Here is a 27320-nt window from a genome sequence, read left to right as displayed (position 1 = left end):
AGCCTGCCATCTAACCATTCAGTGCAAACACTTCCACTCAGGCAGAGAGAAAACGTCGAATACAGGCTCAAGGATCACTTTGTGTATCCTCCTCTTAACACACATTTGGAAACCTATAGTAACAGGTTGGACAATATTTTTCTACCATTGAAATGTAATAAATATAATGATGATGAATTAGCTCCAAATGCTTGAACTCCACAATTAAAGCTTGTCTAACCCTTTCCTGATCCGGTGAAGTCGAGCTTTACACCTCCATTTAGTCTGTCATCACCGTCTGGGGTCAACAGCCACGTGATGCATGAACCCACCCCCCCCAAACCACTAAAATCTTACATGGAGTCACAACCTGCTTGGTCACCACAAACACGGACACGAGTAGGACCTAAAATCAGCCCCCTGAGCAGACAGATAAGGAATAATATGCACTTCAAAATCAATTCTGCTGCTCGGCAACAGAGGGGCTCTAAATGTAGATCCATTTTGGGGCAGAGTCTAATTAACTGCAAATACGCAGACACAACAGAAACACAAATGGATCGTAGGCTAAAGACATGCAGGAAACCGCGTACAATGAAATAAACGGCACATCTCAAAACCAGCACGTGCAGATCAGCAAAAGGTTTGTCGAAGAGACGCAGAAGAAAAAAATGACAAACAGAAAAAAGAAATAATTCAATGACAAGGCAACTGGTGTGTGTGCCCATTGGGCACCGAATGATACATCAGGTGGATTTCAACAGTGTTTCGTACCAATGACAGCAAGAAACACAGAGGATGATGCTGCGTTCGATGCTGTATGGCCTGCCCGAACTGACTTTTTTTTTTTTTTTTTACACAGCGTGGAAAATGTTATCTTGAATTCACTGTCAGAAAAATGCACATTCGGTTTGCATAATGTTCGGTTTTATCTTTATCACTCACATTATTTGGGTCTTATTTGTGTTAAAACACCCAATTCAAAAGATCTGAAGATGTAAAGCGTAACTAGACTCCAAGTTCTAACTACTTCAGGTTGTTCGGTGACAGTTCTCTAGCAGAAGGGAAAAGAAAAACACATTTCTGTATTCGTATAACTAAACTTTATCACTTTCATTAACTCAGTATTACCATGTAGAAACTTCATCCCATTTGCGGGTTAATGTCTCCATTCAACAACGATTCTTCACAAAAACTTTAGATTAAAAGATCAAATGTCCCAGTTTTCAGTTGAAGGTGAACATTTTCATTTAATCATTTGAATCCAGGCTTTAAATTGACTATTTCAGCCACAAAAAGAAACGTTTAAGGAATTCTATGAATGTCTTTATTAACACTGGGTCATACTTGCATTTATGCATCTGCTGCTTCTGCATCATTCACACACCAAATTGTTGCTCTGCATGAGGATTTTTGTAGAGCAAAAGTTTCCTATATGGAAAAAAAATAACCTGCAGTGTGTCTGGGCTCATTTTTCAGATCAGCTGCATCGGAAATCAAGATGAAATGTCACAAACTCGCCATCGACTTGCGGCCCCAGTGCATATCTGTTCTCGTAGGATAGGAATAATAAAGAAAAGTTTTGAGGTGGGAACCGAGGCCGATCCTCCCATCACTGCCCAGTGACCCAGGATAAAACACAGCTCTTAAGATTTTGAATACGCAGGCGACTCAAAATGACTTCTTTTCCATGCCATACCTGCGTTAATGTTATTCACACTTTCAACAGTTGCTCCTTTTAAGAAAAAAAATTAATAAATAACATAATTGGACTTATTCCCGCTACCAAATGTGTGACAACACACTGGTCTTCCACTGACAATGGCAAGGGAACAAATGAGGGATTATTCTGGAGGTGTGTGATGCCTCTCCTGCGATGAAGTTCCTCACACTCTATTCTGAGTGAATGCAGGTGACTCAGGGAGCCTGAGCTGATCCCAGAATTCCTCATTATCTGCCCAGCAGGGAGGATCAGGTCCGCTCGCTCTGTCTCGGAGCATGCTCGGTTCGATGAGACGAGCCCCGGAGGAGCACAGCGCTGGGCCATCGGGGGCAAGCCAGGTCTGCTCATTATATCTAACTCATCCTTGGCATCTCTGCAAACCAAGTGCCACTTAGTTCCCACAGGAGGGGTCTGAGCTGGACCACTGATGAGAATGCAGCAGAATGGTAATAGGAAAACCTTTACATCAAAAAAACACGTGCAGAAGGAAGCATATTTGTTTAGGAGTCAACCTATAAAACACATCGATCTGTAGCACTTGTTGACTCCGGATCATTTTTCTAATACTACATAACTAAAACGAACCGTGTGATTACTGCGCGATTATTCGTAACAAGTTGGGTTAGAAGGCATACAAAAAATTATTTCAAGGCAGGTAAAATTATAGCTCCATCAAACCCTTGAAAAGAGTCCTACACTGAAGCACCGTGCACGACTGTTGGTCCTGCCTCCTCACAAGCTAAAACAAGACTATCAGGGGTACGACAGCAGCACAGACTGTAGTATTTATCAGCATATCTATCTGTCAGTAGACGGAATAGAATTCTGTTCTTCTGTGGTTTTTTTCCCCTTAACGGTAACAGAGAGAAATTCACAGATGTCATTAAGTTTGCTGGGTAGAGCAAATACATAACTCAATGAATAAACATACAATTTGAGTGAAGCGTGTTGTTTCACTTATCAACTCTATTTCGAGGATAAGTGAATGCAGTCTCGCACAGCAGGTGAATTATGCAAGTGTGCAGTCTTAGGCCTTTGGCTAGGGGCCAGTGCCGTCCATTTCACTTTTTAAAAACATTCTCTGGGAAAAAAAATAATAATTTAAAAAAAAAAAAACAACACTCACTCTGGGGCCATGGCAAATGCTGGAGATACAGCCTATTTAGATGTACTGTCTTCCATTGCAGCCGCAATTAACCTCAGACAATGGGGACAGGTCCAGCCAAGACTGGTCTCAGCACATCCAAAACCCTCCAGGTAAACACCACAATAGGCTAAGAAGCAGAAATTAGAAATTGTTTTGTACGGCAACACAGTTGCTATAGAGACTGTTGCTAATTAACTAGAAACTACCCCAGGATAACAAAGGGCTTAAGGGCACTCAGGGCAGCTCCTCTTGTGATGAGCTCTGTGTATGAAACACTATGCCATCCCCGGGGTCTCTCAACTACAAAATACCTGTCTTCTTGTTGCCAGCTTTCACCCCAGATGCCATGAGAGGCTTTGTGTGGCGTCTGCCTGCTCTATCAAATCCTATTAACTTAGCTAACGTCATCATCAAGTTCAAAAGATTGCAAAAGTGTCAGCCGTCTATGAAAGGTTTGGGCTTTTCTTTAAAAAAAAAAACTAACAAAAAAAACAGTATGACGTTGCTATTAAGAATTAAAACAATGAGGCTTTAAAGGGCTTTTGTGTTCTGCATTCTTGCTAACTGCACTGGCAGTTGTGCTGCAGCTGAACCCTTCACTTTGAAGACGACCAATTCTTTCAGGTGTAAGACGAATCGGTGTTAGCAGAAACGAGGAGCAATTCGTTTGGAACTAAACTCTGATTTCAGCATGGAGCTCAATGAAAATCTAAAACCGAGCCAGTTTGTGTGAAAATGCCATTTAGATGGCATTTATAGATATTCAGTGTCATATTATTTTTCCATTATACTTTACTCACTTAGAATAACACAGCTTGTACTAGTTTTAGTCTATGCCAAGTTTGGAGATTTTCACCATAAAATGATGCGCATGCCACCATATGATCTTCATAGCCACCGGATATCAATCCGACTGAAATACTGTGGGAGACTTCTGACTGACGTGTTCGACGGAGATCTACACCACACTCATCACAACACCAAGTGAACAAATATCTTTATGGCTGATTATTGCGTTAGCTCACTGGTTCATAAACACTGTTCTCAGCAGGGCTATACCGACTTTTTAATTCATACCGGGATTTTATACTGAGATAATCTAAGGCTTTCTGTAGTAGCACATACTGGACAAACTGTGGCCAAATCCCATGAAAAAGCGTCCCTGAAACGATCCTGCGAGCATGCGCACCAACCCAACACAACGGCTCAAAACACGATCATGGGAGGAATACTTGCTGGGTAGCATCCACTTAAAAAAAAAAAAAAAAAGAATCAGCCTTTTGCAGTAACCTTAGTTACATTCCTTTCTGCGCAGCGAGTGCAGGCCTAGCAGCATGACGGTCGATGCGAGTGAGAGAGGAAAACTGAGTCATGCTGTTGCTTCTAATCCAATAATGAGTGAAAATTTAAGTAGAGGCTAAACCTTTGTGGAAAAGCACCAAGCAAGTTTTAATTTGACTACAGTCTTTGAATAATCTAAACTACTTAAAACGCTTGTGACGTTTACGTGGGACACTGATTATAACTGAATATTTACCCAATTTTGTATAAAATATAGCTATGAATCGTATATCAACATTCAGCCAAGAAATACTGGGATATGAGTACTCGTGACACAACACCTCATAAAGAAACAAGAAACACACTCTGAGATGAGGATTGTTCCCTCACAATCTATTCTTAAGACGACACAAACCTGAACTATTATCCTAATACGTCCTTTGAACTAATCATGTAAATATCAGGAGCCGATGATCATACGGACTTCATGTGGAATCCATCAGTGCCCTGGTATATATTTCCTATTAAAATGCAAACAACCCCCCCTCGTCCTCCCATCAGACAGATTCCTCATGACTAACTCTCAGCATGATACAGGACTATTTACTGCTCAAAGGCTACACAAGCATTTAATAAAGGGCTTATTTCACACCTCATGCAGGCCACCTTTGATTTCCTATAAAGATCTTGTTCAATTTTTCTTTTACAAATGACAATAAAAGAAAATTCTCTGGCTAGTGATTTGACATTTCACTTGGCAACACGCTGACAACTTGACATTCCATAGTAATTACCAAACCCATCATCATCTCTTTTGTTTTTACCTACTTTCAGTGCAGTGCTCGTTTGTCCCCTTAAAAAAAAAAAGTTAGTTTCACATATTTGGCCGTTGTTATTTTATTATATACAGCAGATATTTTTCAGCCCGTTTGAATCTGTATGCCGTCCATTCTATCCCTTTTTCAACTGGATTTTATTTGCTTTATCAAGGGATGGTTTAACAATAACCTTGTGAAGCCAGAGCCAGAGACAGTATGATCCCGCCACCTTTAAGAGTTTTTTTCTATTTTTCTAATCATATTATCAAATTCAGGTTAAAATGGGATGGATTAAAGAAGTCAAGTGATTAAAATGCGAGTTATGATGTCATATATTTAGTATCATGTGGGTAAAAAGAACAGTTAAAAATGTGGTGTATTTTAAAAGGTTCAAGCTAAAAGTAATTTGATAAATGTTGATTTTTGTGTATTTACAAGAGTTAAAAGCTGCTGAACAGTGCTTTAAAACCTATTCAATTTTTTTTTAGGCGTTTTAAATATGGGTATATGGGTAAAAATTAAGTATTTGATTTTGGGTTATGGTGAGTGATTGTGGTTTCTCAGGGTATATTTTCATGAACTTCTATTTGTGTTTGTGTTTTAAGGTTTTTCAACCTGTTATTGGCCTTGACGTCTTTCAAAATAAAAAGAAAGAAAAGAAAGAAAGAAAGAAAGAAAGAAAGCAGAATCTTGGTCATTGAGTGAATTTCAGTCCAATTTTCTGAAGCAAGTTGCCTTTTCAAGTGGGGGAAGCTGCAGGTTAAACCTCACAGGAGTAAGAACCACTTGAGAGGCAGTATCTATCTGATGTATTGCAATCCAAAGTGTAGAAACCGAAATGTATGCATGTTGAAAAGATTAACTGCCATAATGGCAGCCAAAGTAGACTTGAGTGCAAAGTTCCTGCTTCTAGAAATCTGCAAATTCCCAATGTTAAAAAAAAACAAACGGCTGCTCCATCCAGCTGCAGTAAGGCAGAGACTAACTTTCATCCTTCGGTGTGGACAAAGTCGCCTCTGAGAGAAACCTGAGGCTCTTTATTTTAAGATCTGTTTGAGTGACACAAGATCCTGTAAAACGATACATTTTTAAAGAGTTGGTTAATAGCACCTGAATTTTGCATAAAAAAAAGAAATATAAAGCCTACATACCAGTCAACAACTGCTGGAGATTGTTTAGGATTATAAATCTATAAAAACTTCCAAACGGAGTTCAGACTACCAATAACTCCCGTTCTGTACATACAGTGAATACAACCAGCAACATTCTGATTAATATGATAAATATTCTCCATAATAAAGCAAATTTCTACTCAATTCTGGCATATCTAGAAATAGGTAGCTGATCAGAGTACAGTACTAATACAGCTTTTGAGTCAGTCTAGGAAACATACTGAGGTCATACACAACATGTGTAACAGCTGCTCACCAATATGTCAGCGGAGTTAAAGAGAGGCGGGGCATCAAAATGGAGCACAAGTCCAAACTTGCAAGGCTCCCAACACCGATTGCACTGTAACTTTTTAAAGAGGCAAGTTAACTTGGTGACTCAGAGCGATGAAGGCATCAGCACCGCCCTGTTTGATAGACCTTAAGCATGTCATGATTTCTACCACTAAATGACAACGTGCCTTACTATTCACAAGTGTAACTGGCAATTATTGCCTCGTAACTATCAATCACTACTATCATCCCAGTCAATTCACATTAAAATGCCCCTTTTTGCCTTTAGGACAGAACAATGGCACCTTTGTGGGGTTTTTTTATGCCATAACAGGACCAGCGCTAACATTCAGCTGCAGGACTGAGCGACAAGCACTGTTCCTTGAAAAGTCCCCCCAAAAAATGTACCATTAACGTGTTAGGAAAGAATATTCCATCTGTTCTGTAGGAACAGCAAACAGCCCGTGGTTTCTGCTACTGGTGAGACATCTGTAACCAGATACATAGCACATCTGGCAGAACAAAACTCTGTACAACCGTGCAGCTGTCTCGTCAGCGCCATAGAGTCAGTATCTTAAATCTTTTTAAAGGCAAAAATGTCTCCTAATTAGGGGTTGCAGTGTGGTATTTCAGTAAGTCAATATAAATCGACAAGGGACACTAAATGTGCTCCACATTTCACCTAAGAGAACATTTGAGAAATGCTACGGGATTTCATGACATGTCACAATATGTAATAAAGTTAAACAGCTGATCTCGTATTGAGAATGTCTGCAAAGCAGAAAAGAAGCCCGCTCTTAGCCCCGTTTATGTGGAACTCCAGAGGAAATGCATTTTCCTGCTTCAATCCACAGCAGAGACGCAGCTCCTTGGGCAGCTTTGCTCTGTATGGGGACGGAGAAACTGGAGGAACAGACAGTGGGGAGGGTGCTGTTGTCTGAGCCCACATCTTTGTAGTGTTAACTGAGTGGTTTCAATGCACCTCCTGAAATTTACATTTTACTTGGCCGGAGGGGTCACATGACAGCTGCAAGCAAATGCTCAGAGGAGCTCGCTGCTTTCACTTCACACTGACAGGCTGTTAGACAGTCCAACACCACAGAAAGAAAATATTCCTTCTTTCCATGACATCACCCAGCCAGGAATTGGTAGGCAGTGGAGGGAGGAGAGGGGGCACAGCTGGTGGCAGCCGCAGTACCATCTGCTACTGACTAATAGTTCATGTTGCTTTACTTATAAACTTGCACTTCTGAGAACCAGTGTGGTGGGTGTATGGTCACAATCGCAGTGTTGTAGTATTTTGTTACTCAGCAAGACCATGTATCGCATGGCTTCAAATTTAGAAGAACAGATTAACATTTGAAAAGAAAAGAAGAAAAACCTTACTTTGCTGCCATCAAAAATAAAACTGCAGTCAGTAGAAAATCCATACATAATTATCTTAAGAACAATCATGCAGACTATTTGGTCTATGCCTTTGACATGTGCAGGAGCTTCCAGGAAGCCAAGAAATAGACCCCAATTGCCTGTAAAAACACAACTTGTCAGTTCGAGACTTGTTCTTTTCACATATTAAACCGATTAGACAATAACTGCTACTGAAGTGCTGCTTGGTGCATCTCGTCTTCTGACAGAGCTCAGCTAGTCATTTTCATATCATTCCAGTTTTTTCTGCTAAGCGAATCAACAGCTGGCATTAGATTTTTCAGAATTTTTCTTAAAAAAAAAAAAAAGGGTGATGTTGATATTCTTACCGAGCTTCAGAGTAAGCAAGAGGAAATACTCTCCAGAATGTCAAAACAGTTTATTTAAACTTTTAAACACTTTTAAAGTCCATCTTAAAAATGCACATCTGTACTCACCATACATCTTTCCCTCATCGGACAGGATGATCTTCCTTCGGCCACATGGAGGATAGATGGCCAGGGCCTCCTGAAAGCTCTGTTCTATGTCAGGGCTCCACACCCCTTCTGCATCATTGTCTACGGGCTTGTCTGCCGAGTCGCTCATCCTCTCCATGTCCTCGGCAGGGCTCTCGCTGCCGCTCCAGCTGCTGGGATCAATCTTGGTGGCTGAGCTCTCCAAGCTGAAGCTTGGAGCAGACTAGGGAGAGACCTGGAATTCCCACACAAACAAACACAACACAAACGAATCATCAGTACTGCAACAGCACAACAGAGGCCTGCCTCCAAAAACACAACTCGGTACACATTGTCAGTTGAGAACACAATATGGAGCGGGAGCAGCCAAACAAGCTTGGACATTGTTATTTTCTTGTTAAAACGAAAGACACAGAGTAAATGGTAACATGTATAGCTTGTTCAGAGATCAGATAAATGTATGAGACAGCACGATTACATGCAATCCTTGTCAGCAATTTGGATTGTGTGAGAAAACGTTCAAGACATTCTGCTACTTCTAACTTCATCATCATACATGTCAGTACAGCTGAATTCACTGGAAAGATGCTGTCTTTGAATGACTTGAATGGTGATTTTGTCCAAAGACGCTGTGGTTACAAAAATAAAGATTTTATTAGAGCAGAGCGTCGGTCTGGACATGCTTTAAAAGCAACTGCGAGTTGACATTTAGTCTGAACGGGCTCCTTTACAGGCACGGTCTCTGACGCGTTTAGCGGTGTGACAAGAGTAACTATGTTGGTACGTGAATGAGAGCCGTTTTATTGGGAATCCAGCTGAATTATTGTATACAACTACACTTGACCTTTTCCGTAAAAAGGATGCAAAAAGATAAAAATCTGAAGCGTATTTACGTCAAGTGATTCCATCCACAACTGCATTGTCTTGGTGTTTTAGTCCTTCTTTGACGAGCTCAGTTTCGTGTGATTTCATGTATTCTGACGTAGAGACGGAGAGTTGCTGCTGTCGCAAGAATGAAAATAACTTATCATTGTTATTGTTTTAAGGACTCCAAACTGTCAAATTCTGTGACCTTTTTTTTTCCACTATTTCACAGCAGCGCACCAAGGTAACCTCAAAATATGATGAAAATATGATCTTTTTCTTTTTAAATCGTCATCTGACTTCTTGTGAAAAACCAGATGGGAGTGGGAGTGAGTGAGTGAGTGTGTGTGTGTGTGTGTGTGTGTCTTCTATGAATGAGAGACCACAGACTTGACCGCAGCCTAACAATGTGGGTGGGAACAATTAAAACGGTCCGACTCATCATCAGTCCCTGTCCGTCAGAGCAGCTCACTGTCTTCTAGCTCCACACTTAAAGCTATAGGTTCATTTTTCAAAGAAACGAGCATTCAGACCCTGCTGTGACATGACAGTCCAGAGTACAGAGTGATGATAAGATGTGGAAACAGTAAGCGGAGATCTCATTCTGACACAAAATGCTCACATGCTTTACAAAGGTAAAGATTCGAGTGAAGGCAGGCTGCGCATTTCATGTACAACTGACGCCGTGGCCCAACATCTGTGGGGAGAACTACTTCTCTGACTCGACCGCAGACTTTAAACTTGTGACTCACTTAAGGGGGGGAAAAAACTGCATGATGCATAAAGTAAACTGGCGAACTACAGCCGAAGGGCCAGCAGCTCGTTGGCAGACCCACATACAGACCCAAGGAGTGAAAGATCTGCCATTCACTACTTTTACTTATAATTACACATAGAATGGAGTTACAGGTGAATGTCTGACTCAGAAACAACAAACTGTGTGTGCAGCTCTCTGGAAGTCAACATGCAACATTTATCCCAACTTAACATCATTACTGATACATGTTTTGGTAAATGGTTTAGCCTAAAAAAAAATAATAACCATTTTATTTCAAAGGATGGAATAAATATTAAGGGATATTCTTCTTCTTTTTTTTTTTTTTTTAACTTAAACGGTGAAGTTTGTTGAATTTTTCCTATAAAATAAAAGTTTGGTTTCTAAAATTCTTCTGTTTAAAAAGGTCAAACGCTTTGAATGTGTTGCATTCAAATGGATGAAAGCGGCTCTCCTTTTTGCGCCGCTGCTCCTAATTTCAGTTAAGACGATTGCTGCCGAGTGGAAAAGGTCTTTCTGAAGCCGTTTATCAAAAACATTTAATATCTCAGAAACTGTCAATTCTCCCTTTGTGGTATGAAAAATGGTATTTTAACTTAACGGTATGTTAAGACAGCTGGTTTGACCATCAAGTCTGAAATTCCTGTATAGTGACAACAATAATGAAAAATTCCATCAGAATTGTTAAAGTTTTCACTTTGATTCTCGAGACACAAGAAAAAAAAAGAAACAAAAACTTGAAGATGCCTCATTACCACTGCGGCAGAGGTGCCACTGACCAAAGTTTTAGTCTTTGTGGTTAAAAGAAGACCTTGGTTGTATGTGCAAACTTCCAGGAGTAAATGCGTTTAAGAGGAACTATGCCTGTTAAAAGAGACGGTTTGTGAAGACACATCGACTGTGCAATACAAAAGGACAAAGAAATAAAAAGATAAATGTCGTGGTGAATAGTCTGTGTCGCTATTATCACCAGTCACAACGCACAATATGATGACGTAAAGACACCAGACCCTCAAGCAGCGCTGAGAGGTCTGAGCCAAGCAGCTCAAACTATACAAAAAAAAAAAATGTAATTTCATAAGTGACAAAAACAACAAAGTGAATCTGCAGTACAAAAAAAGGGGGGGTTAACAATTATGCAGTGTACCACACGTCTTTACTATTTCACCCTATAATTCATGCACTGAACTACAATTTCACACCCCCACCCAATACGGAGAACACACACACTGTGCTTAGGGTCAAATGATCGGTCCCTCGTTTTTACACGCAACTGCGGCACAATTACGTGCATCGCAGTGTCACAAAGTGCGAGCCCTGAAGCCATCGCCCCTGATACTGGCACACGAGCGCAGTGACTTCCAGAAAAGAAGACTCAGGTCGGTCATGTACCGCACCACACACGTTGCAGCAGTAACTGACAGTCAACAATGTCAATGCCCATCATCGATCAGAGCGGGACAGTGTAAAAAAAATAATAAAAATGTTCCAGTTTAAACACCTCCGCTGAAGTTCACCACCTGACAGAAGTCCAGTCTTCACACATAAGATCCTCGAGATTCGATTCGTTCCAGCGGCAGACACTGGCCTGTCAAGAGTGGCGGCTGGGTGATGTCAGAAGGAGGGCGAGAAGGATTAACTGAGTGCTAAAACTGACTTTCACTTCGGGCTGCAGGTCCGGACAGCAGTCCTGACAGTACACTGCAGGTGACGAGTCATTCAGGGTTAAGTGAACTGACACTTTACAAGACCGCCAAGAAGAAATACAAGTCAGATGAAGTCGACTTGTTTCAGCAGCTTTTTTTCCCCAAATCAATGCCGCCGTCTTTGCTCCATTTTCAGTCAAACTGTGCAAAATTAAACATTGTTTAGGCTTCCTATCCATTCTTTCCACTTAAGCATATCGAGCAGCTAGCTGTATATTCGGGTGTGATCTCAGTCGAGCAATTAGAAACGCTGCAGCTGAACAAATCAATTACCTACAATGAGGAGGGCATGCTAGAATAAATCCCCACAAAGTTGATGTAATTAGGCGATACAGTCTTCCATTGTGTTTACGTGCAATCAAAGTTTATTGTGTGTTTGAGTGACTTTTTAAAAAAAAAAAAAGTTTTTTTGGCTCAAATCCAAACAGACACAAAGTGAACCTTCAACATACAGCGTTCCCAGCGTTGTATGTGCGATCTGTCAAACGGTTACTCTCTTTACCCTTAAAGCTCCATAAAAATGTGCCTTTACTTTATTTGCAAACCGTTCACGAGTTTTTCTTTCTGTACTTCATCTCTCCACTCTTCCCAGACAACTGCTTCCTGCCTGAGCAAGACCCTATTCAAGCAGCACAAGCTGTCAGGAAGCGGGAATAGCAGCATATGTTTCTTCCAGCATGTCAGTTCACGAGAGGGAAAGGGGGGGATGGGAGCAAGCTGCTGGGGGAAAAAAAAAAAAAAAAAAAAAAAGAAAAACTCCCATAGAGCAGAGAGAGCTTTTACTGAATTCCGTTTTTGTGCGCCGTCTGCTGACACTGCAGAACGAACTCACAAACTGATGAGGGAGGGGAAACATTCCCGTTTCAACCACTAAAAGGCTTTCTAGATGTGCACCCCTCATCCAAACAAAAATGATGAACTGAGCTCATAATCACAGCCAGCTTCATTTGTATGAAATACATTTGTTTTTGTCCTCGTCAAGTCCAAACACTTAATTAGCCCTGATAATGTCTGGCCTCATAAAACATTCTTCACAACTTCCTAACAGCAAAAATTCACCGACAGAACTTTGTAAATGGAAAATCATATACCAAAGCTCAAAAAACTACAAGTACCAACAAGTTAAAAGTATCTTCCTTCTATATATGAATGAAATATCTTAGTTTTCTATGAACTCTTGCTGTCGATTATGGTATTTTTAGGTTGATAAATGCGATACTTTAAGCAGTCTCTGGCAACTTTGTCCATAATGCCAGATTGATTCTTGCAGACTGATGCAATCTTTCATCTGCACACATTTTTTTTTAAGTATACTTTTGCACCACAGCTGACTGGAGAGCACAAATCTATTGCCAAAATTTGTAAAAATCAGAATAACGATTATCTGTCATGCGTTTACACTGGCAGCTCTCTCACACGGCATGATCGCAGCATCGTTATTTTGTCACAGCCAAAACTTTTGTCGGAGCCACTGAGATTCAACAATTCGGACTCAAGTGAATTTAATGTCAAACGGCGCGAATATATCAGGAGAGAAAGTTGTCAAACGTGTGCACCGAGCAGAATGAACAACAGTCTGTTAGGTCATACCTTCATGTGTGAATGTAAAATCCAACTTTTGAAGCAACCGATGCAAGATGCTCGTTTCAACTGGTTACTTTTGGCGCATCTGGTCAGCTTAATTTACTTATTTCAGACTCGTTACAAAATATGGAAAGTCATGAGTCCTTTTCACAGATCATCTGTGCCTTATTGGAAAAGAAAAAGGAAAAAATGTTCTCATTACTAGCCGCTGTTCTGCTTCAGTAATTCAGACATGCTAAACAGAGGCGACTCAGCGCCGCATTTATGCGTGTGCTTGGACACGTCAAAGGAATCAGCTGAGTGACATCAGCATCATTGGTTGGAGTGGCTTATTCCGTGATGATGGCTTGCCCTTGTACATATAGACCGTTTCACTTGGATTACTCTCTCCCTTGCTGGTTCAGAGGCGTAACTTCAACCTAGCTAGTGAGCTATTAATAAAAGGTCTTTGTAGAAAATGTTTAAACTGATAGAAAATTTCCCTACAGTCATTCACAGAATCTAAAAAAGCAATACCCATGAGGTTATATAAGAAAAATGCATATGTATGGTGTAGTCGCGATATAGAACTGAGAGACTTTACAGTCAGGCCAGACCTTCCTGTAGCACCACCTTGTGATACTCGGCGGGAAGTGGGACCCCAAAGTGTCTATTCTGCCCTGGAGCCAATAGAAGAAAAGGAAGCAGTACCCAGGACCAGGAGGAGAAGACGGACAAAGTGCCCGCTAACAGAGGATAGAGACGAGTGATAGTAAGTAAAAAGCACAATAATTACAACTATAGTGGAAGCTTCAGGAAAGCGAACGTTACCGTCACCATCCTCTCCTACATGGAAACCACATTCAGTAGCAAAGACACAAAATGAGAGAACAAAAGAGCCAAACAGTTAGTAAATAGTGATCCTCCTTTTCTTTGATGGAGGCAGCTTTTAGGTATTAAAGGACTGAAATCAGATGTAGAATCTATAGATCCTCTAAACTGGTGAACTGCTGAAGCTTGTTTTGTTAAGGTTGTGGATGTGTCTTATGCTGTATGCAACATCTCGAGTGATTCTGTAAAGTCAGCTGTGTGTAATCATATGAGGTGGGAAGCCTCTAGTTTTTCCAAACAACAGTAAGATAACAACAGCGATAAGTCCGAATCCATTTGTGAAAAGGGCCACAGCGCTGGCTGCCATGTCTGTGACAAAGACCAAACACCAGATGTTATTGTGCTCAACCAGCACACTTTTATTGTGTGTTGTTAATTATCTATTTTTCTTGATGATTTTTCACTTATAATAAAGGGTGCCGGTAGTAACCAAAAGGCAACAAACCTGACAAAGCAGTGTTTTTTTTTTTTTGCCTCTCGTTGTCACAACTTAAGACATCTTAAATATGAATGGAAACATACACCACATTTGGTAAAACTACGCCCCCTTGAGGTGATCACTTCTGAATACCAAAGTTACCAAAATACACCTTTAAAACAGCTTTAACTCCTCATATAGTAAAAAACAATTTATCAAAGTTGCAATGCAGCTAATTTAACTTATACATATGAAATCTATTAATATCAACTAATCAGGCTAACCTATTCTTATACAATTCAAATTATGGACATCTGGTGTATCAAATCTACAATATAAATATAAATACCAGAAGGCTGAACATTTCATGGAAAATCCATCTGTGCACCTTGAGTGTGCGTTTTCTACTTGAATGCAATAACGTATATTCACATATATAATGTTTAAACTGTTAAACTACCTGTCCCATAGCAATAAGATTCCACATGACTAATTTTGTGATCATTATTATTCTCAGCAGCGACTGGGTTATTTGTTGTTTAAAGGCAACGGAAGCTATTCATAAAGGGGTTATTTAGCTGCATGTGCAGGCAATGCTTTCGATGTCTTAAAGATCTTGTTTATTTTTTAGTCTTCAAATGACATTTAAAGGGATTTCTGCAACTGTTATTTTCTTTTATGGTAACTTTCTGGAAGACATTTCTTAGTAATTACCAGACTTATCATCATTATCCTTTTTTCCCCCCTTTTTTTGAACTGAGTAGTAAAATCTGTGCTTGTTTTTATAACTTATATGTGGAAAAAAATACCCATTTCACATGCGCAAGAAAAGAAAATCGAAATATCACAATAACACTTAGAGATAGACAAAAAAAGAGCATGTGGATCCATCAGTAGCTTATGCTTTACCTAACCCCTCACAGTAGATTAAGTACCTCGAAGCTGCTGAGATAGTTAAGCCTGTCCGATTATGCATACCAACAATAATACTTCTTTTCCACTGCAATTCATCTACAACCAGTGTCTATCCAGTATTAGATAACATTTATCTTCTTAAAGATGATCATTCTCAGAGAAGAAAAAAATTAGGCAAGTCAGCCAATGAAAATCACACCTGACCAACCAAACACCCAATCTTTTTTTTAAAGAAACAACTCACAGCATATATGTAGATGACTGACTAATATATATATATATATATATATATATATGCATGTGTATTCATTTAAACTAGCTGTATATTTTAGATGACCTAATTAAATGCCCTCATTGCGGTCTTTTAGAATTACTGAAAGAGGCCTGATGCGTTCCACTTATTCTTACATGTTTTACAATAACAAACTGGTTCTTTCTTTTCTCCGATTTCGACACGAGAGTCCTTAAAGATGCAGAAATGACACTTTTGTCCCTTTAGTTTCCAACATGCATGATTTAACTCCTTTAATAAATACTTTAATTTAATACTCCTTTTTTTTTTAAACTTCAAGTTCAGCTTGGTGGCTGCATATTTAGCATTACTTGTCAATGATCAATAAACAGATTAATAATTATAAGTTATTAGTAAAATGAAGCAAATTGTGTCTACAAGAGGTCTCTGAAAAGTTACATCTATTAATGTTAAGCTCAGTTTGAAGTGATGTTTTTCCTTTCTACGATCTGACAACACATAATTCTGGCTTATGTTATCGCCATCAATGTTTCATTCATTAAAAAAAAAACGTTTTTATTACCAACATATAGTTTAATGTGGAATGCAGCAGAATAATGAAGAGAAATTAAGTGTTAGCATTAAAGGAAGATGATGAATGAAGGCAACTAACCAGCGCAGATCAACCACAGAATTAAAACTACTAACACTGATCATTTTGTACATTTCTTTTAATAAACCTCGGGCTCTGGCATTCACATTGATGTTACTTTGACAAATAGTTTAAGACTAAGCACATCCGTCCATGGCAACGGCACTACCCGCCAAACAGGAACCATCCCCAGCAGGATGCTGCACCCCGCCATGCTGCAAAAACTGCTCAGGACCCCACCCCACAATTCCCTGTTAACTCAATCCACTGCAGGACACTATAGCAAACCCCCAAAGATGAACAATGATGGCTGATCCAGCAACCGCTATAGAAAGATATCAGTTCTAAAACGTTTGATTGGTGGTCTCTACAAAGGCCAATCAGGTGTGTCGACTACAGCAGAGCAAAGCAGAGAAGTGGGATAAAGGGGGGCTGGCTTATCAACAGACAAGATATGAATAATATATCATTTTATGCTCTATATGCTTCTCTCAGGACAACTGACGCACATGTAAATAAGGTGTGTCGACTAGAAATTTGGTGCTTACCAAATAATGTCACTACAACTACTGTAAGAACAAGCACTGAAGCAGGAATTCAGGATCATCATCAGCCAAAAGAAAATCAGACCACCTCAGTGGGGCTAATTTAACTGAGTTGACTGAAACTTCCCAATGAGCATCAATCCACCTACCTAAAATGTATTAGAAATTATCAACAGAGAACAACAAAATATTACCCAATAAAAAAAAAAAGTTTAGATATTTGTAACCTTTGAATGATTTACTATGTTAACTAGTCTCACCTTTTGTTAATTCTTATTGTTTTACTCCACAGATAAGCTATATTTGTTACGCTCCAGGCTATTTCCAATAACCAAACAAAGGCTACTTTGGTTACAGTTGTGTTTATAAGGGAGTGAAACCTGTTGCACGTGTTGACTGCCACTAAAAGAAATTACCTCTTGAAAAAAAAATCTAGCAATGTCAAAATACAATGTCATTAGACATTAAGAAATTTGAAATTTCCCCATCAAATGAAAGCCTTGAAGTAGCACATGTGATACATAAAGGCCAATACCGTTTCCAACAAAGGTGTTGCTTCAATATGAGGGTGATATCAGAGTGGGGGGGCCTTACTTTTGTGCTTGATTGGTGATAATCAGGTTGGGCTTATCTTCAAAATGGCATTTGTAGACTTGTTCTCCACAAACAGACATAATAAAAGACTGAAAGTCTTTGAAGGGATCAGATTCTTTGCATCAGATGCGTGCAAAGGAACGACGTCAACAAGATGCTTTTGCTGTGTGAAACGTGAATAACCTGGCAGTCGTCAATAAGGGTGGTCTCTTAGTGCCTTAGAATCTGCAGTCTAATTATGTCTGACAAAAGAAGGTATTAATGTCACCCACAGAAACACTTGGGGTTAAAAAATAATTGCATACTTCTGTCTTTGCAGGGTGCACACCATAGAAATGGGCTTATTTGTGAGATGCGGAGTAAAGACGGCACGCCATGTGAGAAATGAATGCGGTAGCTAAGCAGAGTGGTAGGTGTGACATGGAATTATGTGAAATTACGCTTACTGTGAGATTACATAAACCACTCACCAAGCTGGAATCCAGCTTCTTAAATTAAGAGGACCCATTTCACCCATCAGACAGAGCAAGGTAATGAAATAGCAGATGAGAGGCCTCAAATGTAATTTTCCATGTGGAGTTCTTTTGTGCCGTTATCTCAGAGGGTGCAATAATGATTCTGTGAATGACTTTTGTGGACCCCATAATGGCCCAGAGTAGCTAAGGCCACAATCTGCAAAAGTGTAATTACCATGTGATTTCAAAACTCAAAATTTTGAATGTGTTGTGAAGACATACCCTGGCCTTTGTATAATTACAACAGCAATGTCAAAATTACTCCTTTTTCTTTAACAAACGCAACGAGCTGCGCACATTAACAATGGCAGATGTTATTAAAATTCCACTTTCTGTCTTTAAAAACAAATTAATTACCTTGAGGAAGGCATGTTTATGGAATGCAGTCTTTGACAGCAGGTCTTCGAGGACCTTGAGATGCATTTCTATGGAAGCGCTAAATAAAACCAACCAAAGATTGATTGGAATACTCGAATTAATTTCGGCTCAAAGTAAAAGATGAAGCGTGGAGCGCCTCTTTAAAAAAAAAACTATTTCAAGTAAATCTTTACGAGTTAATGAGTGAAAAAAAGAATTAAGAGAAAATGGGATGGATGACAAACAGCTGACCGTGAGCTCAAGTTTCATGAACAAATCTACAGTTTTGTTAAAAGATTGTAAAAAATGAACAAACAGGGCTTGCTAAACCAATTTCCAAAGGCCCCGTAGAGGCTAGAAAGCTTACTTATGCCGCCTCTGTTATTGGCAATAGCCTAGTGTTTATTTCATGCCTCTCTGAACTGGCAGACTTAAGTGCCATGAATCTGTCCAATATTATCTCTCTCAAATCTGAGGACAGCCTCCTCCAGTCCAGAAACCATCAGGCCACTGTGGGATCAATCTTTGTTTGAGATTGATTTACAGGTTCTGTCAAAGCAGCCCTCACTACCTGCCTCAGCCTGAAAAACAGGTAACAACAACAACAACATGATCTGGACAACATCAGAGACAGCGGCAGCCCGGCAGATCGGCGAAGCTAAAGGTCTTCCGCTCTAAACAACAGAGGGGAAAACTGACGGTGAATCTGAGAGACAAAAATCTCTCCTTTTGAGGAAACGTCCCTGCTCTGGCCGTAACGCCGAAGTATGACAAAAAATAAATACATACATACAATTTACCATTCAAATATGAAATGTAATGAAAGCTCAAAAGGACATTTGCCTATCAAAAATTTGCAGTGCATTCCAGGCAGCATACGCCCATGTCCACAGCGGTGTGGAGTGCCAGTGTAACACATAAAGCTCAGGAAATTAAAGCTGTAAATAAAGGTCCGTCAGATAAAAGATCTCCTGACAGTTATGAGAGCAGAGCAGGCCGAGGGCTGGCTGCTGGCTCATTCAGGACGCGTGCGGAAGGGCATGGAAGAGAAAAAAAAAAAAAAGAAAACAAATCACAGTGATGGGCATGAAGGCCACCATTTGCATTTGACGCAGCCAATTCAAGCTGGCTTTCATCTCTACTCCTCTGCTTCTCGAACCGTCATTTATCCCCTTGTATACCTCTTTATTTGTTGTTATTTCCTTGCTGCCATCTTTTCCTCTCCTTTCCTTTTTTCTCCTCAACAACACGGTGGACTCACCTGTTAAAAGTGAGTGTCCTTAAGATTCTGACCATACGGGTGCCCCTCACAAAACCTAATCGCATGACCATAACACAGGGTGCAAAAGTAATATATTTACACACAAATATTTCAAAAGCAGAATGAGTAAAAATGCAATGTCTCAGATAGCTGTTGGTATGTGATGACAAATCCCCGGTTCGTGCGGTTAAGTAGTGGCTTTCCATGTCGAAGCAGAAAAATGAGGACACAAAAGTGACAAAAACGGTTTAAAGAAACCAATAACAAATACACCGTGAGATAGATATCAGGCACCATTAGGGATCAAAGACACCCACTTTCCAGCTGTCCAAATATGGTCATATCTGACTCCCAATCGACCAGGAATAAAAATGTCCGACATGACTGCAGTGTTGGTTTCAAAGACATCGGTGAGCCAATGCGTTGCATTAGGTCGCATTTCTATCTTCATTCTTTCAAAGCCTCTTTCAGACGTGTGCTACTTTCCATTTATCTGACGGCAACTGAACGTGTCGCTGTCATGTGTGAAGGACCTTTGTGATACTTCTACTAAAGTCTCTGACATGGTCAGACCTAGTAACATATAGGCGTCCCTTTCAGCGTGATGCGAGTATATAAAGTGCTACACTCACACTAAACTGGCTTAGGATCAGCGGTTCAGGGGAATCCATCAAGTAACGTCATCAGATAAACAAATGACGGCGCCGTTCAAACCTTTCTCCTCCATGGTTTAACCTGTGTTAAGGAGCTGTATCACTGTTTTTTTCCCCCTCAGTATCTGAGCCAAATAAAAAAAAAAGAAATTGTGCTTAAATGTGTTTGAGCCGCAGCTGAGGCTTCTGCTCTCTACTGGCACATATAATCAACATTTTCAACATGCAATCCTCTGTCGTTTTGTTTCGCTGCACGTTCGTTAGACTGATACGAAGCCGTACAACTACAACTCCAGAAGGGCAGTGTTTCGTGATGCTTTGGTGAAGCTTCTCATCCGAGATCCAGACGGTCTTCAAATGAAGCAAAAGATCCCGTTGATAAAAACCGCTGCGTTACTCGAGAGAAAAGAAATCCACTTTGTTTAGAATAACGCCAACTCTTTAATAAGCTTGAACATGTAGAGAAGTGATATTTTCAGCTGCTTCTATCCACCACCAGTTCGTTTCAATACAATGTGAGCTTGATCCCAAATAAAGCTGTAATTAAAACCTTTGATATTTGCCATCTTGTGAAAAGGCCGACTCCTGCGCACGTGCCACGGCTCTCAGTCTCTTCCCCCGCCTTGTCTGAACGAAGCCGTGAGAAACATTAAGGCACAAGCTGAAATTTGTCTGAATTCCATCACTTTAACAGATTGATGAGGCCATTATTGTTACAAATCTCATGCCAGAAAAGGGCTTGAGACTACGGTTCATATGCACTCATGGAATAATGATGGACGACTGTTAACACAGCAGCCAATTCGAGCTGGGTTCGTTTAAAAATCAACAACTCCTTGTCGAAAATGTCCACTATTTGGGCCCACTTATCAGATTCAGAAAAATAAAGTTTTGATGACACAGCTCTCCACTGCACTTTCCTGGATCAGATTCCACACTAATATACCAGGCACAGCCAGCACGGGAGTTCACCCTCCGCTCTGTCTGTGCTTTGACTGAAACCAGGGCACCTTCAGGGCAGAGAGTGCCTCCCTGATCTTTCTCAGCCACGATAACAATACAATGACCATTGATGAAAGCTCTTGCGGGAATTTAGAACAAGCAGTGAATGAGGTATACGGTTCAAGAGAGACGAAATAACCCACATTTCAATATAAGCCACAAATCATGCACTGTTTCCATAAATGAAGTGATTGTGTGCCTTTGCTTCATGGGTTTCCATTCACTAGTGAGCAGTTGAGCACCACGGTTGCTTCTATGGTCAGCACTGAGAAGGGAAGTTGTTGAAGCCCAGATTTCCTGCTTTGATTGTGGTTAGAGCTGAAAATGCTTAAAGTGGTTTCAGTAACTGACTCATCAAATGATTCATGGGGTATACATATTGCTTTCTGCCTGTGTGTGAGCATGATGCAGCTAATTTATTTAGCCTCTTTTTTCCAAATAAAAATAAGAGAACATTTCCAAGCATCTAAGACATTATGAAGCACAGCACATTAATAATGAGTGGTTTGAGAAATAATGGAGTTGAAATGCTCTTTTCCACTGCACATGATTGAGGTTGCCATATGGTAAACATTATAAGGCTGCAATAATAAAGTGGTATGACTTCAAAAGACAGGCTCAACATTTGGTGCTTTATTTAAATCCAGAAAGGCCAAACTTGGTCCCTTTTTTAAGAATAGACAGTGTTTGCTGCAACTCGAGAGAAATGGAAATATATCTAAAGACGGCTTTCCATAAGTGTGCAGAAAGGGAGAGGTAGGGAAAAATAAAGAACAGTGTTGCTCTAACTAAGGTGGTTGACAGGGACAAAGTGCATTCGGTAGCTGGCAGTCATTTTATAGCTGCAGTGCTGAAGCAGATTTACTTAGATGACGTCAGTGGCTTTGAGCCAGCTTTTCCTTTTTGGTGACACTCTCCACTGGCCTCGGCGAGCCCCACTCAAACCGCTGAGCAGCAGCGCATACTCTAAAATTCCCTTTCTAGATCAGGGTTTACCTCAGGGCACACACAAGACTGGATGCCTGCGGGAGTGTCCCTCTTCTGCTTTGACTACGGAGACCACTGATGTTTTGATGTGATTTAACCCCTGGTGCATATCACATCTGATCACACATTTAATGACTCAGTGTCACAATTCAATTACAGACAGCGGATCCCTTTTCCTGCCAAAAAAAAAACAAAGAGCAATATGCTGTACACAGTATACAGCTATTTTAAACAAATCAGTTGACACCTACAGCTTTTATCTGAAATGCAGTTTGTGACCGTGTCAGTTTTATGGCTCTTCGCATTAAATCTAGACAAAAACAGAACAATAAAGCTCAGCGCAAACGTATGAATGTAGTTGTGAACATAGAGCATAGTTTACATTACAACTCCAGGAGGAGGAAAACATCTATTACTGACTAATACTTGTCGAATTTAAAAGCTCTTTGTAAATTAAAAGCCATCTTGAGAAGTTTAATATATCTCTGTGCTCGATTCTCTCCTGCAGTCAGATGGGAATGACTGTATTTCTTAATATGCTAATTATCAAAACAGTCAGCGACCATTTCAAGTCACTGCAAAATTTAGCTAATTACGATAATAAGTGATTAGAGGTAGAATTTATGTTCCCTCTTTAATGAACAGTCTTGGTATCATTTCAACTGTCTGTGTTGCTTTATTATTCCAGGTAACTGAAGTTATACTAGGTGTACAATTCCAATTGTCATAAGTAATTATGGTCAGATAGAGCCATTACTGTGTGCAAAGGGTTCCCAAAATGAGACCTTATGCATTATGCCAAACTGACGAAATCCCCATCGCTGACAGGAGAAATCGCACCGTTTACTCCCAGTGAAGAAACAGACTGGACAAAAAGAAATATCTGAGCAAAATGCAGTTCTCTTACAGTTAACAGAAGAAAAGAAGTCTCATTTGGCTCCAAGAAGTAACACAGTCCACTCTGTGCTTCACAAAAGCACATTATTCTGTCCACACTTCACCACAGATAGACTACGCTCTCTGCAGTCCTGCCCTCTGACCTGAACGAGGCAGAGTGAGGGAAGACAACCTGAACAATGAGGCGATATGTCCACAGGCACAATCCTTTCTCACTCAGACAGTTTAGACAGTGCTTCTGTAGACCATGATGCAATTCATCCCCGTGACATTTCTTAAAAATCCCATTTCTTGTCTTAATGTACAGAAAATTGCTGACTGGCTTTCACCGGAGCTGTGTTGCACTCTCCTCAACGCCCTGCAGGTAACGCTCACTGCGCAGATTCAGAACTCAAATTTTAGAGGTAAAGCCTCGCTCAGTCGAACAAACCCGACACGCTAGTGTTGTACTAATGCTATGCAGGCTTCAGTCCAACAAGTCCACTGGTTGCATAACCTGAAAACAAAGCAACTATTTCTTTTTCCTTTATTTGTCTAAGCAAGCAGATTTACACTGTGACATGCGTGCTGTTGTGCATGACTGCTGTCGACCTCTCAACCAGGAACCTACAGCAATCCTTGTACATTATTTCAATCAAAGAAAAAATGCCGCATTGCCTTCGTGTCTTTTTGCCATGATAGTATACGACGAGAAAGAAAGAGCGCGCTACAGAAGTGCAGAGAACTTGCGCACTTGTGGTGACCAGCTGCTTTCAAATTCAATGCTAAAACAAAAAAAAGGTGTGAGGCTTCAGACAAAAGCTTAAAGTGGCCCACAGCAGGTCCTTTCTGCTTTCTTGTTTGTTTCTTGGGAAGAGACAGTCCGGTCACGAAACACTACTGCACCCATAGATATTGAGCTGAATCGAATAGCATGATTGAGACCAAACCGGGACTCATTTTGAAAGCCTTAGCTAAAGTAATGACTCATTGAGACCACCAGAGCGATGCAAACTACGGCCCGGCTGTGAAACGCAAACCGAATCAAAGTCAATCAAACACGTATCCAACCACTGATCCTCTTTTCCACCACGAGTTCCATCAAAGCTGGAAATAATACTTTTCGGGTTACATATATACAGTCAACAACAGGCTGCAGCCTTATTCCAACGCATCTTCCCTCAAATTAATTATTACTAAAGAAAAAGGAAAAAAAAGAAGGTAAATGAGCATCATTGTGTGTGGCTTTCAAGAGGTCCAAAAGTACAGAATGAGACTGCTAACACGTCGCAAAAAACGTCAAGCTTTAAAAAGAAGTTTAAAAAGAAGTGACAGCGGTCAGAATCTGCATCCATCTGTATATTATGGCAATATAATCTTTTTGTATAAATGCAACTAATGTTTTTAAAGATGGGAAATGACTTGAAGAGGCTGTTGGGAGTTTCCTGTTGGATTTGTTAGAATTTTTAGTTTGTCCTAAAGCTTGTAAAACTGTGTTAATGTTGTATTAGTGCACACTGTTTGTGTTCTCAGTGAGCTTATTTGCTTGTCTGCCTGCCTGAGTATTTCTCTGCTATGTGTGTATAGTCTTAAAATACAAGGGGAGGCAAGCCTGGTACAAAAGAGGTCTTCATATAGCTGTATCTGTATAGATATAATCTATCTCTCTGGAGCCAATGAAAGCTTATTTCGTTTGGTATACAAGTCATACAGGTTTGTGGATGAAATCACTGTCAGGAGTAAAACTTTTTGACACTCAAGAGTTGGTGTGTAGCTGAGTTGGGGGGCGGGCGGGGGGGGGGGGGGGGGGGGGCGTTCAGTTTTAGCTGAGCATGCATTTCCCAAAGCAGAGGAAGGAAAAAGACAACAATACAGGAATCCCCAAATAAAAGCTCCATAAAGTCAACTAAACAGCTCCAAATTGAAAAACAATCGGCATACTTCCCTTCCCATCATCTTTCACAGAGGGATAACCGGAGGCGGCTAATATAAGTTCAAGCTAATTCGACAAACAAAATCACGATAGGCCCTTTAATGCAGTTTTAAACCACCACAAATTATCGCCGAACTCGTACAGCAGCATTTAACTGCGGTGTTTCCTATCAAATTAGTAGGTTTTGGGGGGTTTTTTGTTGTTGTTTTTTTCCAACCCAGTGAGTTGGCGGAGAAGAGCTTTAACGGGAAAACAGCACGAGAGTTTCGGCGAAGCTCTCCCTCCGGTTCGGTCGCTTTGGTTAGTTACAGTAACAACATGGAGAGCGGCACACGGGCTGGTGAGACAAATCACAAACAAGCATAGAAACAAAAAAAATTACTTACAGAAAAAAACTTCGATGGCGGCTGAAAAATACAGCACCGTCAAACGTGCTGAAGCAACAAGTCTCCCCTCCGTGTCGCTTTCTTCGAGGTGGTCCACAAATGCTCCCGTGAAATCTCCAACAACTCCAGGCTGAGCCAACTACGGAGAGGAAAACGGCAACGTTTTCAACCGTCATCGTGTCCAAAAAACTGTAATTTGTGTTGTGTATTTTTAGTTCGTCTCGAATCCCAGTCCGAGTTTCCCCGCTGCTTCACACGGGGCAAACGGCGTCTGAGGTTTTTTTTTTTTTTTTTGGTTTTTTTTTAATAGGGGCGTACGATCAGGCTTCTTTTCAAAAAATGTGAAAAATGTCAAAGATTTTTCGCTGCCGTGTCAAAGCCATGGGCTACAACAGTGTGTTCAAAGTGAGCACCCTGTTGCAACAGCGGCCATCAATCCACGCGAAGGAAACAAACGACCTAACGTTTCTTTTAAAAAATAAAAATGGGATATATGCTAAATACCTAAATATGGCAACAATATGGCTACAATGTGCAGTTTATCCAAAATATCTAAACTAACCCCCTTGAACAGAAGTCCACGACCAGTTTTAATACCTGCAACTACCATTGAAACTTACCTCGTTATTGATATCTCATTTACAAATGCCCCTTTCTTTTGATATTGTGATGTTACTGAGTATTTTGAATACTATGTCAAGTTTTTCTGGTGTTTCTGGGCCAGCCAGGAAGGTGTAGGTAAATCGCTTCGCGCACTGTCAGAGATGCGAAGAATGCACGGAATGAGAGCAGGAATGAAATGAACGCAGGGAGCGAGTTTGCGCCGGGGCGGAGCGAGAGGTGGCGTCATCCCGAGCCCAGCGGCCAGCAGCCAGCCTGGGCAGCAGGCAGCAGCGAAGCGGGGGACTGGGAGGGCACTAAACATCCCGGGAGCTGACGCCTTCAAGGACACGACGGAACTCCGATTTTACAGCTTCACAACCTTCTCGTCATAAACTTAAATCAACTATGATCCAAGACTCTTTTTTTTTTTGCGGGTTTAAAGGATTGCATGTGTTTGGGATTACACAAAAAAAATTAAAATAGATTACAACTATCAGCCCAGGTTACTTTTGAAATACGTGTCAATAAGAGTGTAGGTACAGTTTTGGCCGTGCATTACCTGGCTGCGTCTTCAGATTGTGACTACAAAAACTGAAACACAAGAACGAGGTGAGTAGTAACAGAAGGCTGTTTGATTCTTGGCTTCCCAAACCCACTTGTTGAAGTGTCCCTGAGAGAGAAAGACACTAAACACATTGCATCTGATGCGTTAATCTGTGTGCGCGGGTGTGTGCATGATAGAGGATAAAAGCACCACATAGGAGGTGAATAAAACTGTATTGACAGAGAATTGCTGTAAGAACGTGGGTGAATGTGTTATGTCATTCAAAAGTTATTCAAGTGGTCAACAAAACAAGAAAAGTGTCATATGTAGTCTATTTGCCACTTAACTGCTCCTCTTGCATTAAATGAGTAAAACTCTTCACCTGATGTCAGATTAAAAACAGCAGCAACCATCTATCTATCTATCTAATCCAAAAATATTAGAATGCATGCTTTTGGTAAACTATTGAATTGCATTACCAGTAACAATGCAATTTTTGTTACCAGTAACAAAAGCTGATACACCACCATGTAGCCCCTGTTTTTGTTTAGGATAAGCTCAAAATGAAAAAAGTGAGCGATAAAGAAGTTGCATTTACATTAATTGAATATAATAATGAATCATACAGTGTTGTACGGTGGTGTGATGGTTAAAATTGCCACCTCACAGTGAGAGGCTTCCTGGCTCAAATCTCAACGGGTGCTTTTATGTGTGAAGTTTGCATGTTCTCCCCATGAATGCATTGGTTCTCTCTGGCTACTCTGGCTTCCTCCCACAG

At 40.5% G+C, this 27320-nt stretch overlaps 1 protein-coding gene across 7 annotated transcripts in view; it reads right to left on the bottom strand.

The window, feature by feature from the left end:
- tead1b (TEA domain family member 1b) overlaps positions 1-26203 on the bottom strand; it is a 53149-nt gene extending 26946 nt beyond the window's left edge. For 5 of the 7 annotated variants that reach the window (XM_072380586.1, XM_072380588.1, XM_072380589.1 and 2 more), the window contains exons 1-3: positions 26016-26202; positions 25396-25534; positions 8253-8505 (exon numbers count right to left, since the gene is read on the bottom strand). In XM_072380586.1, the coding sequence (XP_072236687.1) occupies positions 8253-8409 (157 nt within the window). In that variant the 5' untranslated portion in view covers positions 8410-8505; positions 25396-25534; positions 26016-26202. Of the gene's footprint in view, positions 1-8252; positions 8506-25395; positions 25535-26015 lie in introns of all 7 variants that reach the window. The other 2 variants (XM_072380587.1, XM_072380592.1) reach the window with 2 other exon arrangements.
- Between the last annotated feature and the right edge of the window lie 1117 nt (positions 26204-27320).

The sequence above is a fragment of the Leuresthes tenuis genome, unplaced genomic scaffold, assembly GCF_036924035.1.
Source record: "Leuresthes tenuis unplaced genomic scaffold, fLeuTen1.0.hap1 SCAF_2, whole genome shotgun sequence".
In the NCBI taxonomy this organism is placed as follows: domain Eukaryota; kingdom Metazoa; phylum Chordata; class Actinopteri; order Atheriniformes; family Atherinopsidae; genus Leuresthes; species Leuresthes tenuis.
The sequence above is the reverse complement of the archived record's forward strand: the minus strand, read 5'-3'. Positions and strand labels throughout refer to the sequence as shown.